Source organism: Amblyomma maculatum, chromosome 11 (genome assembly GCF_055883805.1).
Source record: "Amblyomma maculatum isolate TAMU_Amacu chromosome 11, ASM5588380v1, whole genome shotgun sequence".
NCBI lineage: Eukaryota > Metazoa > Arthropoda > Arachnida > Ixodida > Ixodidae > Amblyomma > Amblyomma maculatum.
The window spans coordinates 106,615,124-106,632,020 of NC_139354.1; the positions used below are offsets into that span (position 1 = coordinate 106,615,124).

Genomic DNA, 16,897 nt, shown 5'->3' on the forward strand with positions numbered 1-16,897 from the left:
GTGACATGCTGTGCTCATGTGCTATGCACCATAATCTCTAATCGCACGTTTGTTTGCTGTATGCCGGTGCCAGCATCTGCATTCATTTTGTGATGCCTCCAAGCTCTCCATCATGGTGTGCGAGTTCTGAGGTCTAGATACCATCCCACTGCTGGCCTCCCTTCAAAATCTTTGGCCAGGCATTCAGTCTTATTTCTTATGCAATTACTTTGAGAGTTTCATCTTATATCGTAAATAAAATGAGCATTTTGAACAGGGCACAGTGGATCCAGTAGTTAGAGCGGAACGGCTAGCAGTAATAAAATTATGTGGCCTGTTTCTGAGTGTCTATTTCATGCACAGGAAGTATTTTCTGGCATGCAGTACTATATTAAAATTGTGATCAAGGCTGCAAAGTTTTGTTCAGGTTCCCACATATTTATGCACTGACCACTTGCGGTATCTGGTCACATTAATGCATCCTTTGGCGAGTCTGCTTACATTTGATGGGGCAACTGCATTGTTGAATGGAATGGGTAAGGAGAGCGGCTTACATCTGTATAGCAGGAAGCATGCTGTGTTTATTTTTCTCTACAACAAAAATAAAACAATGGAAACGTAAATCTGCATTGCCTTTAACGTGGTTGGCATCTCCCATATCGACATTTAGGGGTGCATTAATGTGCCTTCTATACAGAAAGCAGCCTCTAGCTAGCAACGAAGGCAGTTGTAGAGCACCTCGATAAATTATTGTTTTTCAACAAGGCGTTTCCACTCACCGCTAATGGTTCATCATAGTTTGTTGGCACTGACAGCTCCCAGATATGTGTGGAATTGTGTGGAACTGTTTTTCTGCAATTTTATCTCATACAGAAAGCAGCCTCTAGCTAGCAACGAAGGCAGTTGTAGAGCACCTCGATAAATTCTTGTTTTTCAACAAGGCGTTTCCACTCACCGCTAATGGTTCATCATAGTTTGTTGGCACTGACAGCTCCCAGATATGTGTATGACAAACTCTCCTTCATTGTGCCCCCAAACATTTTCAATCACTTTCATATCCACTCCTTTTGAGGCCTCAAGTAAGCACACAGTGCATTATTGAAGGAGTTCCTGCACCACTCTGATGGTGTGCTGACGGCTTGAATCATGTTGAAAGCCGAAGCACCTATCCTTAAATGGGTTTCCTAAGTGCATGGAAGCATGTAGACATTGAGAACTTACAGTAGGCAGCAGCTGTGAAAGCTATAATCAGCCAAACTGGTGGACCGAGTCCCCCTTTGCTGATGGCTTCCCAAACATTCACAGTGCACCAGCTGCTACTGTCTTTCAGAAAGGTAGCCAGCTGCAGAAAAGGGAGGGCAATAGTGGGATTCATATGTGAAAACGTGTTTTGTGAACAAAGAATTATTGCTGCAGAATGCAATTACTTGCAGCAGTACAGCTTCCAAACTTTGCACTGTTGGTCCCACCCTGATGTAAACGTGGATTCGTCGGAAAAGATGGCCTCCTTCCGATCATCTACTGTTCAATGCTCATGTTTCCTTTGAAATTGCAGGCGCTGGAGTTTTGGCTGCTCCGTGAGCTCGGGCTTCTGAGCTGCCACAAATTCATTAAGACCGGCACCTCGCATCTCCTAGTTATCTCTTTGCTTACTTGGAGGTTAATTTCATCCTTATTTTGGTCTTCCTCTCATTTTATTTTATCTGACGTTGCTTTTCCTTAGAGAAGTTTCTCCTTCAGCTCCTAACCCCTATTTTTGTCCACTTATTCACCCTTTTTACAGTCAATGGATCTGCCACAGCAAAAGCATGTTGCTCCTTCAAGAATCAATTATTAGCTCTTTATATTTGCCCATTGACCTCAATTTACTAATGTAGGCACACAAATATCATTGCAACTCATGATAGTTCGAGTTGCCAGGCTCACTTAGCATTGCAGGAGCAGCGAAAAACGAGCATGAGTAGTCTGACACCAGTCTGTCTCGCTTGTATAATTCGGTGTAATACTGATATAATCGATTATGTATCAGGTGGCACTAGTGCCAAGTGTAAATTTTAGCTACCGGTCGTATGCCTTCAGGCTGTTCTTGATGGAGAGTGAAAGACCTGTAGCACATACATGCTATATGTGCTGCAGGAAATGCGGGTTGTACACTGTGGCTAGATGCAATGGCACCAACTTTGAAGATTGTGAGTGAGAGCAGTGCTGCGAAGCGGTTTAGCAAGACTCTGCCAGAGGTATGTTGTCCTCATTAATATTTTTTTTTCTTTCTATATGCGTGTGTTTAAACATGTGTGGAACTGTTTTTCTACAATTTTATCTCATACAGATGAGATTACAGCTAGGCATTGTATATTGCTGATGTATCCATGCGTTGTTCCTGTGTCTTGAAATATATCTGAATAGCAATCAAGATAAGCTGTGACTTCTAGAAGCTTTCCTACCTCCTCCAAAATCTAATATTGCATAGAAGCTAGTTGTGTGCGTCACCCATTGACCTCTCTTTTCTTCCCAGCTAGACGTCTGGGGTTGGCACCTAGCCTGAGTGAGTTGAAAATTTTCTTGCTTCTTGTGTGCCGATTGAACTTGAATTAACTACACAAAACAATATTTTCCGGTGTATGTTTTATATTTGTTTGGTGGAATTTGTTGCATTGTACCACTTTCTGCAATGTGGTGTGGCAGTGCTATAGTTGGTGCTTGTAGCATATAATGCAGTGATTGTTGGAGCAGCATGTTCTACCTGCAGATATTCCGCTTCCCTAAGAGATTTGGCTTGACTTGGCGCTGTGCACACCCTTTGACGTCTGTCACTGCTATGGGTGCTTGTGGTACTTGTACTTTTTTGCTGTCAAATAAAGCCTAGAGGTAAAATCTGCCCCATGTTGTGCATTAATTGCCCTGCTAGATATCTGGAGTTGGCACCTAATGTGTATGGTATGAGCAAGTAAGCATTGCTGCAAGCAGGGGGTGGCACTGGTAGTGATTTATTAAAAAATGCTAAAAAAGGATTCCAGGCACTGGCCACATTAATGTCAGGTTCCTGATCCATGGTTGGCAGAAATATTAAGAACAATGTAAGGAAGTAAGGAATTCAACATGCAAATCATATTAAACGAATTAAACTAATCATTTAAGCAGGCACAAAAAACAATGCATAAAATATGTCGCCATTGACGTGCTGTAAAACAACACTCAAAAACTCCCTATGGAACTACAATTACACCTCCCTCTTATATTCTGGCGAAATGGTGACATCCCGATATCACTGCGGTAGCAAGCAGTACTGCAGGCTGCACTGCGGGCTGCACATGCCGCGCGGACCTCAGCCACTTAATCTGGCAACGCTGTGCTTTTGAAATAGGAAGAATGTCAATAGAGTCCCTCCAACATGCAGATTACCGTACCGCGCTGCTCGCGGGTACTGACAGAGCTCGTATTGTCAAAATATGGACGCTGAACCTGTGATCATGGTGGTGTAGGGCTGTCGACTAAGGCCCTTCTTATCGAGTCCAGATAGAGAAAAATGAACTATACACTGCCTCGGACCTTAATACGGTAACATTCTTTCTCCACTTCCCCTAACAGTGGCCTTGTGCCTGCCGTCATAATAAAGGACATTCAAAAAATAATTTACACTTTCCGTCAAAGAAAAAAAAAGCCCAATGTTCAAAAATTTTACGACAGAATAAAAAGCGATGGTAGTGCAGGCTGATATGCGGCAAGTTTCTTATTTTTGCGATCTTGGAAAGCAGACAGGAACACTCGCTGATTACCAATACAAGGGGAGGGTTGTGGTAGCTTGCTAGTGCGCAAACAATGAGAAGATTTGAATCACATGATCTGTACGAGATCAAGGATGGAGTGCCGGTCTGATGTTTACTTCGGAAAAGTTATCTTCCTTAAGATAGAGCGTACAGGAAAATAAACACCTGGCAAGTACTTGAAGGTCAACGGCGTGAGTAGAAGGAGCTAATAAATCTTGCAGCTTTGTTTTAGACAAAATCACAGATGATCAGTCTTATCACAATGATGAGGATCCCAGTCTAGTGACGCATGCTTTCATTAACATCTCAGAAGCTTTTTCAATACCTTATGCGTATGTTCCTGAATAGGCTTGTATGAAGGTTAATTCTTAAGTTGGTAAACGCAGAACTGCTTCAATCAACATAATAGTAATTGTGTACTAACTCGAGCACACTTCGAATGTGTTTGAGAATCTTAAATATTTAGCTATGTAAAAAGTAATGTTTAACAGCTCATAACGGGATTTCATTAGAAACACTACAGAGTGCGTATTGTGGAATAGTGAAGGAAAACATAATGGTATGAGTGACAAACGATATCGAAAAAGCATGTCTGAAAGTACGCAATATGCATGGAAGCATCGTTTTAACTAACTAAAGGTTAGCAGTAGTGGTTCTCTCATCTAAAAATACAGTAGGGTTCGTTCAATTCTCTTGTCCACTGGTTATATATTTTAACAAACAAAACAGGCGTGGCATTTACATTTGGTACAATGCTTAAGCAAATTTTCCAGGCTAAAGAATTCTTGTGTTCGAACAGGTGAACATTCAGCAAGCGCACAATGAGAAGAGAAGTGATCAAAGTTTACAATATCTTGAAGTTGAGGAGAGCATGTTGCAGGGCTAGTGGTGATCCATGAAGTAAAAAATTTAGCGCAAAAAAAGAACACAAAGGGCAAAGAAGAACACATCAAACGTCTTATGTGTTCTTTTTTTGCACTAAATTTTTTACTTAATATCTTGAAGGGTGGGGACAACTTAGTAAGTGATATATATATATTACCTTACCAAAGAATGAGATTGCTTACCTCCAGTCTGTCACCAAGTAGTAATGCTACCATACACATATTTGATGTATTTGTTAACATCATTTGTCTCTTCCTTCTCTTTCAATGTTTTCTATTGTCTTTGTCCATTTTACAGGTAATGTAATGTAAGAATGTTGAAAGAATGTAATGTAATGTAAGAATGAAAGTAGCGAGATGTATTGGAATGTTAAACCGCCTTCGAAATCTTATCCCTGTCAGGCTCAAAAAGCAGCTCTATTTCTCACTAATACACTCTCTCTTTAATTACTGTTGTTTAGTATGGGGTACCAGAATTAAGACTGATAATGACAGACTATTTGCACTGCAGCAGAGGGCCATTAGAGCATTATAAGGAAAGTTTAGACACTGTAACTTTCATGGCAACACAATATCCTACCTTTTCATGATATATATAAGCAGAAATTATCTGTGTACTTTCTGAGGTGTCGAGCAATTATAATAGATTTTCTAGTCATTATCTAAATAGGGATACTGGTCACAATCTGCGGAGGACTTTCATTGTTGTAGATAAACCTCGGACTAATTATGCTAAACAGATAAATTGATCATCAAATCATGAAACTATGTAATAATTACCCAGACATACTTGATATCGCAAGAACAAGTAGAAGTCTGCCAACTTTCAAACGGAGAATAAAACCTCTTTTCACTTCAATAGAAAACCAAATACATGACTAAAGTAGATGTGAAATCACAATGTATTGTGCTATTCCTTTACATTGTTCCAGAGCTTCATAACGGCTGTTACATTTCCTTATGTTTTGTTATTGGCACGTGTCTGAATGCGTATTTTGTACTGCGGTGATAGTTTTTAACTCTGTGTTTTTGTTTCATGTGTAGTTATATACGGTGAATATTGTTGTATGTAGTTTCATGTGCATTGCCTGTACTTTGTACCCACTGCTGTTGCGCCCAGTGGGGCCAGGACCTTGTCAGGAGACTAATTACCTCCTTTTGTCCTGCCCCACGGGCAGTACCATGTATTGCCCACACAATCACTGAATAAAAACCCTTCAAATAAAATTGGATTTGAGAAAGCGCTCGTGTGTGTGGGTCTTCTTTTTTTGAGCTACTTTTTCAATATGCAGCACCTGTAACTTGCGCAGTTTTCTGTCCTCGTACTATTAAGGTAGTATAGTTACAGACAAGTGAGGAATTACTGATTTTCTGTAAACTACACACTATTCCACAAAAAAGGCATATTAATAAAGCTAACTTAATAAGTCGAAGGCTATGCTATTTAAGCAAATAAGAAATATAAGGCGCCAAATTGCATATCCTTTCGGAACCCGATATAATAGTGACATGGTTAAAATGCACTGGTCAAGCTTCAGAGCCTCAAATTGGTTAAGTATAATACAGTCACCCGTTTTAGAGTTAAGCTCAACGTTACGTTTTAGCAACAAACTTTCCCGTGGTACATGGTGAAATGTATTTGAACAGTACATAAAAATTGCACCGTAAATATTTCCTTTATTCACAGTTATAGGACGTATATAAGTAACGATGATAATGAATTGCAGTATCAAACATATTGGAATACCTAAGCTCTACCTCGAGGGCTAGACAGAATATCAGCTTTATGGTCCATTCGGGTGCTTTTGTACCGAGGTGAAAGACGGCATGACGTATACAGAAACCCTTTTTGTACCTAAGCTGCACAAGCATTCCTCAAATGGCCTACGGGGTAGCGTGTGACTCGCAACCAAGTGCCCGCTAGGCCCAAAGCGGAACATTTTTTCTAAAAATTAATTTTAAGGGGAAATGGTTTACTCTATATAATATATAGTTACACAGTCTGTGATTGTGCTTATCGCTCATTAAAAGATATTTATGTAGCATTTAAATGTCGCCAATTGAGGTTATTAGAGGAGGCACGTTCACTTTTTCCATTACATACTGTTTTATTGTGATTTATATGTGTTTCATTGCTTGTTTCTGTTTCAGTTCTTGTTTTGGTTCTGTGGATTGTCTTGTACTTGTCTTTAGATTTGTGTTGTGACGTCGTTTTTCTTGTATATATATATACCGTGTCCCGCCAATAAACAAGGCTCTGGCGGCGCAGCAAGCCATCTCCCGCAATGCCTAAAACCGCACAGTCGAGACCGCGCATACTGTAGTGGAACTGCCACTCGCTGCGCCGCCGGCAGGCTGAGCTCGTGGAACGGCTGCCACAGCACCCCTTTGACGTCCTCGCCCTGCAAGAAGTTTACTGTCGAGCAGAGGACATGAAACTGCCATGGTACATCGGATACGGCAGTGAAAGCGAATGTGGAACGACAGTCTGCACAGACTCCCCGTGCCGCAACAGCAGCCACCCCCCTGGAAAACCTCGTGTTGCCCTATATATACGCGCGGACATACCGCACCTCGTGCATGATGTCGCGAGTGCACCCGTTGAGTGTGTGGCGGTGACGGTTCGCGTGGGACACACAGACACCGGCGTGGCAAGCATATATGTTCGCCCGGGCACACCCTGTGATGTGACATACCTGCGCAAGCTAAGACACAAGCTTCCCAGGGACTGTGTGATATGCGGGGACTTCAACGCGCATCATGCCGCCTGGGGCTCTTGCCGCAACGACCGTCGCGGAAAGGAGTTACTGAATGCGACGCTAGCCGCCGGACTCCTCCCAATAAACAAGGGGCTCCCCACTTTCAGCAACGCGCAGGGAGCGGCGCCCACCGCAATCGACGTGGCGTACGCAACTCAGGACTGCGCGCGTGCCTACGAGTGGACAATCGTGCCGGACACACACGGATCGGACCATTACCCTATCGCCCTCGTCTCATCAGGGACACGTCCCAAAACAAGATCATACAGGGTGGTGCAGTGGTCGCGATTTCGTGAACTATACCTATGCGCTAATATAGACTCCGGCGCGGGCCTTCTCGGGTGTGTGGCGCAGTGTGCGCGCGACGCCACGAAGATCTGCAAGGTGCCGTACGGGACCCCCGTCCCTTATCCAGAAACCCTAAACCTCTGGGCCGACCGAGGGCGCGCACAGAAACGCTTCCTTCGCACGCGGACGGCGCCGCACAGAACAGTATATAATAGAATGGATGCTGTCTACGACGACGAAACCAAAGCTGGGCCGCCCTCTGCAACACTCTAGAGGACCCACATAATTAGTCGCGCGCATGGCGCATCTACAGCACTACTGGAGCCCACTCTACCAAGGTGCCCCGTCCTCGCAGTGGCCATCCATCTCAGCGGAGGAGCTGGTGGAGCGCTTGGCGGCGCAGTTTCTTTGTTTTTGTCTTAACTGAATAAAGTTTATTCACTCACTCACTCCCAACGGCGCCAGCGACACGCCCACCTCCCTCGGCGCTAGCACTGCCAGCGCTTCATCGCACGCCGCAGGTGCGCGAGCGAGTACGCGTCCTGTGCGAAGCGAAATTCAACCCTCAAGAGCTGGACAGGGCGCTGGCCTCAAAGAAGAAACGCAGTGCACCGGGTGAGGACGGCATCACGTACTAAATGCTCCGGAACCTGGATTCCCCACAGCGAGCTGCCCTTCTCGCCGCCTACAACGAGGCGTGGGAGAGCGGCACCCCCCCCCCCCCCCCTCGGAGAGCTGCGGTCATCCCGATTCTTAAAAAAGGAAAACCAAGGAAGCATCTGTCTTCCTACCGTCCGATCTCGCTGACAGGAGGAGGAGGAGGAAAAAACTTTATTAAACGAGCGAGTTTGGACCCTTCAAGGGCCCAGGGCCACCGCACGGCCCTCACATTACGCGCATGTGTCCAGGTCACGTAGGGCCATGGCACTGGCACCCCGGTCCACACAGCGAAGTTGTATGTCCAGGTCCTGCAACGTAAGGAGGGCCTCCCATGATCCGATGGCGGGCTGTCCCTGCGGGGGAGGATCGGCAGGGCAGCCGAAAAGAATGTGGTCCAAGGTGGCGTGCAACTCTCCACAGAGTGCACTCAGGGGAAACGGGTCGGTAGTAGGATAGGCGTTGAGGGGTCAGAAGCGTTCGGGTTTGAAGACGCCTCCAGAGGATTTGTTGGGGGTGGGGAGGGGGGTAGAGTCGACGGGCAAGGCGTGCTTGGTGTGTGAGCTCAGAAAATGTATGTGCCCGCTCCCTCGAGAAATCCCGGCATGGGTCCCCATTTGCCCGGCTAATAATTCCTCGGGCTATGCTATCGGCGGCCCCATTTCCGGGATTGCCAGAGTGAGCCGGCACCCATATAAGCTCAATACGCCTGTCAGAATTCAGGGTGCACATTCTCAATATTTGCCACGCGGGAGGATGGACGCGTCCGCGGGCAAAGTAAAGTATGGCTGTTTTGGAGTCGCTAAGTATGTAAGCCGCATCTGTTTGGGCGATTGCTAAGGCTATAGCCACTTCCTCTGCTTCTTCCGAGTTACAGGGAGGGTCTATGAAGTGACTGAGTGGGGGGGGGGGGGGGGGGGGCTGCTGGATTGTAGGCCACAGCTACCGAATGGTCTGAACCACATGCGGCGTCCACCCAGCGGACATCCTCTGCAGTCCCATAGTGTTTATGGAGAGCTTTGGCTCGCGCGACGCGGCGGGATTGATGGTGTTCTGGGTGGACGTTCTTAGGAAGAGGTTTGAGGATAAGCGCTGAATGCACGGCCTGAGGGAGAGGGTTTAACTCTTCAGCATGTGCGGGTATGCGAATGCCGAGAGTATCTAGTATATGTCGTCCTGTTTGCGTGCCAGCCAACCGAAGGTACTTTGTGTACCGATGTGCCTCTATAAGCTCTTGTATATTGTTGTGCATTCCTAGTTTTAAGAGCCTGTCCGTGCTAGTGGTCTTCGATAGGTTGAGCGCTGCTTTGGTAGCCATGCGGATTAAGGCATTGATTTTATCTTTGTCTGCACAGGAGAGGTTCAGGTAAGGAGAGGTGTAAAGAATGCGACTGAGCACAAAGGCATGTAGTACCTTTAAATTGTCAGCTTCATCTAGGCCGGCTCGTGAGTGTGAAACCCTTCTCTAAAGATGGATGACGGAGTATGTAGACTGTTTTAGTGCCTTCAGGGTAAGGTCGTTTTTCCCCGTGTCCTGTAAGTTCAGACCAAGAATGCGGAGGTTGGGGGTTTGTGGTATGGGAGTATCGTGCAGATAAATTGTTATGGGGGCGGTAGGAACCCGCCGCGGCCGGAGTAGAAAGAGTGCTGACTTTGTCGGGGAGCATTCAAGGCCAATTTTTTCCATGTAGGTAGATATAGCTGTGGCCGCTTCTTGAAGTGTAGATTCTATGTCTCCATCCGAGCCGTATGTGATCCAAACCGTGATATCATCCGCGTAAATGGTGTGTCCCGAGTGTGGGATACTGCTTAAAGCCTTTGCCAGCGGGATCATGGTAATATTAAAAAGGAATGGCGACAACACTGCGCCTTGCGGGGTGCCAATGTTACCAAGTGTGAAAGAGGGGGTCTGTATATCATCTGTATATCAGGGAGGCGGTGCGTCCGTTCAGGAAGGCCCTGATATAGTTATAGGCCTTAGGCCCTAGCTGCAGCTCTTGAATGCCTTGCAGGATAGCACTGTGCGTGACCTTATAAAATGCTTTGGTGAGGTCTACTGCCAGTATTGCTCTGGTGTGGTGTGGCATATATCATTGAGGATAGCATTTGAAATCTTTAGTAGGGCGTCCTGCGCCGATAAATGAGCTCGAAAACCTAGCATGCTATGGGGATACAGTCCATGGGAGTCCATGTGTTGCGTAAGACGTGTGAGGATGACATGCTCAAAGAGTTTCCCCAGACATGATGTCAGGGAGATGGGACGGAGATTTTGGGCATTTATGGGCTTGTTTGGTTTAGGAATAAATATTATTTTACCGTGCTTCCATTCATCCGGCAGCTGCCCCGCTTCCCAGCAATCGTTAAAGTATTCAGTGAGCAGGGAAATAGAACGGTCATCTAGGTTTCTGAGCATGACATTGGTGATTTTGTCCTCTCCAGGGGTTGAGTTGCGTAGCTTAAGGAGGGCTGATCTAACTTCGATCTCCATAATGGCGGCATCTAGGGAGGGTTGATCAGGGCCTATGTAGTCTGGATAGGATATTGCTTGGCCCACAGTAGTATAAGTTGATTGCAGTTGGGCTAGGAGCGATTGCTGACTACATCGATGTTTATGGTTAAGCCTTTTGAAGGTAAGCCAAGTTTCCTTTTTATTTTGTGTGGGGTCTATCGTGTCGAAGAAGATGCCAGGCCCTGGAGGAGGAGAGATTACCTCGCAACCCATCGCATATTTGGTGCCAGCTATGTTTACTGAGGGCGGTGCTGTGCTCCTCTACTTGCTTTTGAATTTGATCCAGTGTAAGTTTAAGCTTTCGATTATGCTTATGTTTTTTCCAGCGCGCAAGGATACTTTTCTGTGCTTCGAGAAGGTGCATTAACCTACTATCTGCAATGGGAGTCTCGGGGGTGGTGTCTAAAGTTTGCGTGAAAGCCTGGACATCCTCCTTGATCTGTGTCATCCATGTGTGGAGGTTAAAGGGGGTCTTTAATGTTCTGGCCTCTCTGTGCTTACGCAGATTATCCCAGCTAGTTTGCCGGACACGGTAGATTTTAGCTTTTTTCGCAAAGTCAAGCTCTATAGGAGGAGGCGGAAGAAACTTTATTAAAAAAAATATATAAACACTCCCAGGAGGACCTCTTAGTCCAGGAGCCCTCTGGCTGTTCCTTCTAGCTTAGCCCGCTCGACCAGCCGTAACTGATCTGCAGGTTGCGTGGCTCTATAGTTATTATATAATGGTCACTGCCCAGGGTCTCATTCGAGTTGCTCCATACCAGTGTTGGAAGGTTTCGGCCGAATGTAAGGTCTGGGCTAGTATCGGTGGTGACACTATTGCCGATTCTTGTAGGTGTGCTGAGATCGTTATATATAGAGAGGCCCTGCATCTAAAGGGTGTTGTGTAATTCTGCTCCTCTCTTGTTGGTGCGCATGTAGCCCCAGTCTACATGTGCGCAGTTAAAGTCGCCTATAATAATGAGGGGTCCTTTTTTGCCAGTGTGGATGCAGCTTTAATGAGAGCAATTAATTCGGAGACCGGCTGTCTCGGAAGGAGGTAACAGTTAAGGATGAATAGGGGATAGGATTTCTGAGCAGACGGGATTAATTCTAAATATGTGTGAGCCACCGGGGAGTGTATTTCGTGACAAGTGTATGGAATTAAGTGTTGAACACACGTGGTAACCCTAGGGTTAGGAGTGATGTAAGAGGGTACCAGAGCGTATCCTGGCAATGATACATTTGTTCCAGCATCCTGAAACGCTAATATATCGGGGTGTGTGGAGAAAGCAGAGAGTAGTTGCTGCAGGGGGTCTCGTTTGCGGCGAAACCCCCTGCAGTTCCACTGCAAAATGCGTAGTCGGGGGTTACTGCCTCCTGTCGACAGGGCCATGCTGGAGGGTAGGAGGGCGAAGGATGGAAGTTGGTGTAAGGTTGTCAGCTGGGGTGTTCGAAGACATTCCAGCAATCATTTTTGGAATCTGTTGCATAATGGCTGTGGTTACTTGTCTGATAATTGTTTCTGTAAGCCTAGCCATGGCGGTTTCAATGTACGTTTGAGTCTGAGCCAGAATCTTGGCTTCTAGGTTTTGGGCAAAGTCTTTGAATTTGGAGTCAATGTCTGGAACGTCTTCTGGTCTCCGTTTTTTTTTGGGGGGAGGGGGTGTGAACGATTGGGGTGTTGGCGATTGAGGGGGTTGGTTGGATGTGGAAGGGGAGGGGGTGTGAACGATTGGGGTGTTGGCGATTGGGGGGTTGGTTGGATGTGGAAGGAATAGAGCTAACAGCTGCCCTTAAATGCCTTACCTCTTCCCGCAGGAGTGCTATCTCTTCCTCCCGCAGTGATGTTTGGGGTGTACTGCTGGCTTTGGTCCAGGCTGGCTGGCGATCCTGACGAGGCACTACGGGTGGAAAGTCCTTTGCCGTGGGCACTGCTGTTTTGGGTTTCGGCGCTGTCCGTCGTCGAGGCTGGGGGGTCCTGGCTTTGCATGAGCCTGTACCGGTAAGGTGGTTCCCACCACAAAGAATGCATTTCGGCGTGCAAGTGTCTTCTTGCCTGTCGTGATTCTCTCCACATCGGGGACAGAGTCCGCTTTTTGGGAGAGGGCACACATCGTACCTGTGACCAGGTTTCCGGCAGTTTGTACAAGCTTCAGGGCTGCCCTTGTATTTGGTGCATCGATGTACAACACACATGTACTTGATGGTGTGGGGTACCGGACCAGAAGCAAATGTTATTAGAATTGACGACGTTTTCCCCATGCGTCGAGCCGCTATGATATTGGCCTCCGGGTTGCGATACTGCAAGTCCTTTAGTATTTCATCTGGTGCTTCATTCCAGTATGCACGGGAAATAACACCCTTGACTGCCGCTGGAGATGCCGCGATATACGCGGCTACCGGGAATTTCTTGCCATCTATAGGGATTTCCTGCATGTTCACTAAGGCGAGAGCTGTTGCCTCCGCCACCGTCGCTACCGTGAAGGTATTTTTTGTGGGATGAACTCTGATGCGCAGTTCGCTCATCACTGAGCAGCTCGGAGTTGCATGCAGTGCCTGCAAGAGACTTGGAGCTGGAAGCTTTTCCAGGGAGAGCCCGCCTCTCGGGCGAAATACGACTCGGATCGTGCCTGCCGGCAGCGCGGCAAGTTGTTTACTTTTGTGCACAACCGCGCGCGTCATGCGTAGTAAGTGCGGCGTCTCCTGGAGCGGGGCTCGAGAGGTTCCAGGCGCAGCGTCCGACGGCGCGCCGGCGTTGCTTCCGTTAGGGTTGCCGTGACCTGAGGCCGTTGATGGGTTTTTTGAGGCCGCGTTTGAATCTGAGGTTTGAGCTCGATAAGCACGTAGGACAGTTTTCCACTCACCAGGGCGATAGTCTTGTGGGTTGGGTATCTCTGCATCCACTGGTTCCTCCATGGTTGTTGGGGACTGAGGAACGCGACGCGCCGGACAGGGTCGCCTCGATGAGACGAGGCCTAGTGCGGCGGCGTGGCTGTCAGAGGCGTTTTCACTGGATGATTCTCGAAGATCGCAGGGCACATCCAAAAGATGGCAGCGGTTAGGGTCCGTGTACCTTCCTGGATCCGTTGATCGTTTTGACGTGTCACAGGAAAGATTGGCGGAGCTGTTGCGAACCGCACCCGCTCCACAGCACACGGACGTCAGCAGCGGGGAAGGCGATGGAGACCATGGCGCTGCGCCGGCTTGACTGGATAACCGCAGCAAGCGATACAATCGCCTCCCAGCAGAGCGGATTCCGCCGAAATCGCGCCACGGCGGACTGCATTGCGGACGTCGTGGCAACACTACAACAGGCGAGGAAAACAGGGCAGGCTGGGTTCCTGATCCTACTAGACATAAAAAGCGCATTCGACATGCTGCCGCACTGGGCAATTACGGATGCGCTTGCTGCCATATGGGAGTACACGGCAGGTTATACAAGTCCATTGAGGCCTTCCTCTCCGACCGAGCAATGTACGTGTGTGCGCGTGGGATCGACGACAAGCACAGACCACTCAGTGCCTTGTGGAGTGCCGCAGGGAAGTGTCCTCAGTCCCTTCCTCTTTAATGTTGCTCTTGCGCAGCTCCCAAGTTCATCCCAAAAAAGGCCAGGAAAGTGATGCGCGTGACCCTGTACGCGGACGACATCGCAGTCTTCGCGCGCTGCCCAATTCGGCACACACGCAGGACAAGAAGCGCACTGCAAGCGACGCTCGACGCGATAGCGGGCCACCTGCGAACGCTGGGCTGGTGTTCTCACCACAGAAGTGCGAAGCACTCCTCACGCACCCGAAAAACTTTGTGGCGCGCAGAAGCAACAAGCCGCTCTCAGTAGACGGCAGCCCTCTTCTTTGGACGATGACGGTGACCTACATCGGCGTACCAGGAGGCTAAGCGGCAGTGCAGGGCAGCTAAAACAACAGCGTGCATCGCAATACGCTTCCTGGTAAGGGGAGAGGGCTGCTCACCAGCTCACTGCCTCAGACTTCATGAGGCGGTTTCGACAGAGCAAGGCAGCTGTACGCCCTCCCCCTGCTCGGCCTCTCCACCGCACAGTGGAATAACATACACACAGCGCATCGCTGTGCCATCAGAGAGCTGTATGGGCTGCCGCGGAGCTCGAACAGTGCACGAACATATGCCGAGACCCGCTCATGGCCTGTCTCGCTCCGCGCGCAGCTCACCGCCCTCAACCATGTTGAGCGGATGCAGCGATCTCGCAGCTGCACAGAACTCATCAGACACCTCCGAGCGCAGCCCCTCTCCCACATCGGAAAAACAGAGCAACTCTACGAGCAGCTGCTCGGCCCGCCACCACCACCTGGGCCACTCCCCCCACCGCCGCATTGCCCTCGCCCGCTCAGCATAACAACCGAGCTACCGAGAATCCGCTCCAAGCGCAAAGCACCACGCTGCGCGCTGCAGCAGGAGGCGGTGGCGGTGCTTTACGAGGAGCACGCAGGGCTTACACTGGTGTTTACGGATGGCTCCGTCCGCGAGGATGAGAACAGCGCAACTGCTGCCTGCACGGCTCCAGAGCTGAGGACATCGAGGCAGTGCAGGCTGCAGATGCCAGCCTCGTCTATGACATCTCATGGCCATCTCCCTCGAGGCAGACCTCATTCGCCAACACAACATATCAAAGGCTGCCATATGCACCGACTCCAGGGTCTCCCTTGAGGCTTTGCGCAACCCTGATGGAGGCACACGGTTGCTAAGGATTGTGGCCGCCAAGCTTTATCAGCTCTCCGAAAACGGCTCCGACCTGACCCTTCAATGGGTCCCATCACATGTCGGTGTCGACGGCAACGAGGCGGCCGACGCTCTTACGGGGGCCGCGCACCACCCGGACACACCGCTGACTCAGCTGGTGACGCCGCATGACAGCGCCCGCCTCGTCATAAGGAGACACACCCGCGCTCTCCACCCGGACTCCCGGATTGCGAATTCAACATTATTCGCAATCATCAACACACTGAAGTTCGCGCGGGGAGACTACATCCTTCTTCTGCATGTCCGAATTGGATGCGGCTGGTCATCTGACCGGCGAAAGCGGCTCCCAGCTGGTGCTCCTGCGTTCTGTGCGTCGTGCGGTGACGAGGAAAAACTTGAACACATCCTGTGTACGTGCCCAGCCACCGCGCAGCGACGTGCGCATATGCAGCGGAGCTACCGCGACCTGGGTCTGCCCAGCGCCACGCTGGATGACATCCTACTCCCGGCCGGATCGACCAGCCCGCTCCAGAACTTCAGCTCTCAAAAACCTGCTGGCTTCCGTGGGAGCCAGTAACCTCCGCCCCCGCCTTTAACGCGGGCGCGACCAGCCGCTAACAGCGGTCCGCGGACAGAGCGCGGGCATCCCCGCATGGACCTGTGCCGGTGTGTGTGTGTGTGTGTGTGTGTGTGTGTGTGTGTGTGTGTGTGTGTGTGTGTGTGTGTGTGTGTGTGTGTGTGTGTGTGTGTGTGTGTGTGTGTGTGTGTGTGTGTGTGTGTGTGTGTGTGTGTGTGTGTGTGTGTGTGTGTGTGTGTGTGCGGGACTTGGCCGAGCGGACGTGACCCAGGGAAGGGTAGGGACGCCTGGTCACACAGTGGGCGCCAGAGTAGCCAGCTGTACCCCCCTCACAACAACTCTGGAATATGTCGCCCCTGCTTCGCCAGCGCCCAAGACCCGCGAAGCTCTTCATCGGCTCCGGGCGGCGGCCGCTTGGCTCACAGGAGCCTTGCTCTCCCTAGCAAAAAAGACCAATAGGGAGCGTTATTGGTTCTATAAGAATCGGTATTGGTTCTGTAGGTATTCTATGTGTTTTATCTGCATTTCTATGAGACTTATTCAGAAACTCATAAATCTTATAGACTGGTACATATTTGTCCTATAGGCAATAGTATTGGTTTCATAGGTTTATCTGTGGGTTGTATAAGAAAAGTATCAGACCAGTGCAGAAGCCCATACATCTTATAGGCTGATACATGCTTGTCTTGTAGACTACTACATGTTGGTTCATGTGTCTGATACATCAGTATGCCTTTGTTTATGGGTCTTGCATGCAGGATCAATAGTTGGAAATTTTAGGT

General features: G+C 48.8%; 1 protein-coding gene across 1 annotated transcript; it reads right to left on the reverse strand.

Moving 5' to 3' along the window:
- Positions 1–1,150: 1,150 nt before the first annotated feature.
- On the reverse strand, positions 1,151–13,741 carry LOC146174605 (uncharacterized). Its single transcript, XM_084585416.1, has 2 exons — positions 12,632–13,741; positions 1,151–1,321 (listed from the first exon to the last, which is right to left on the reverse strand). Exons 1-2 carry the CDS (start codon positions 13,739–13,741, stop codon positions 1,151–1,153), a joined length of 1,281 nt encoding a protein of 426 aa, XP_084441542.1.
- Positions 13,742–16,897: the final 3,156 nt, after the last annotated feature.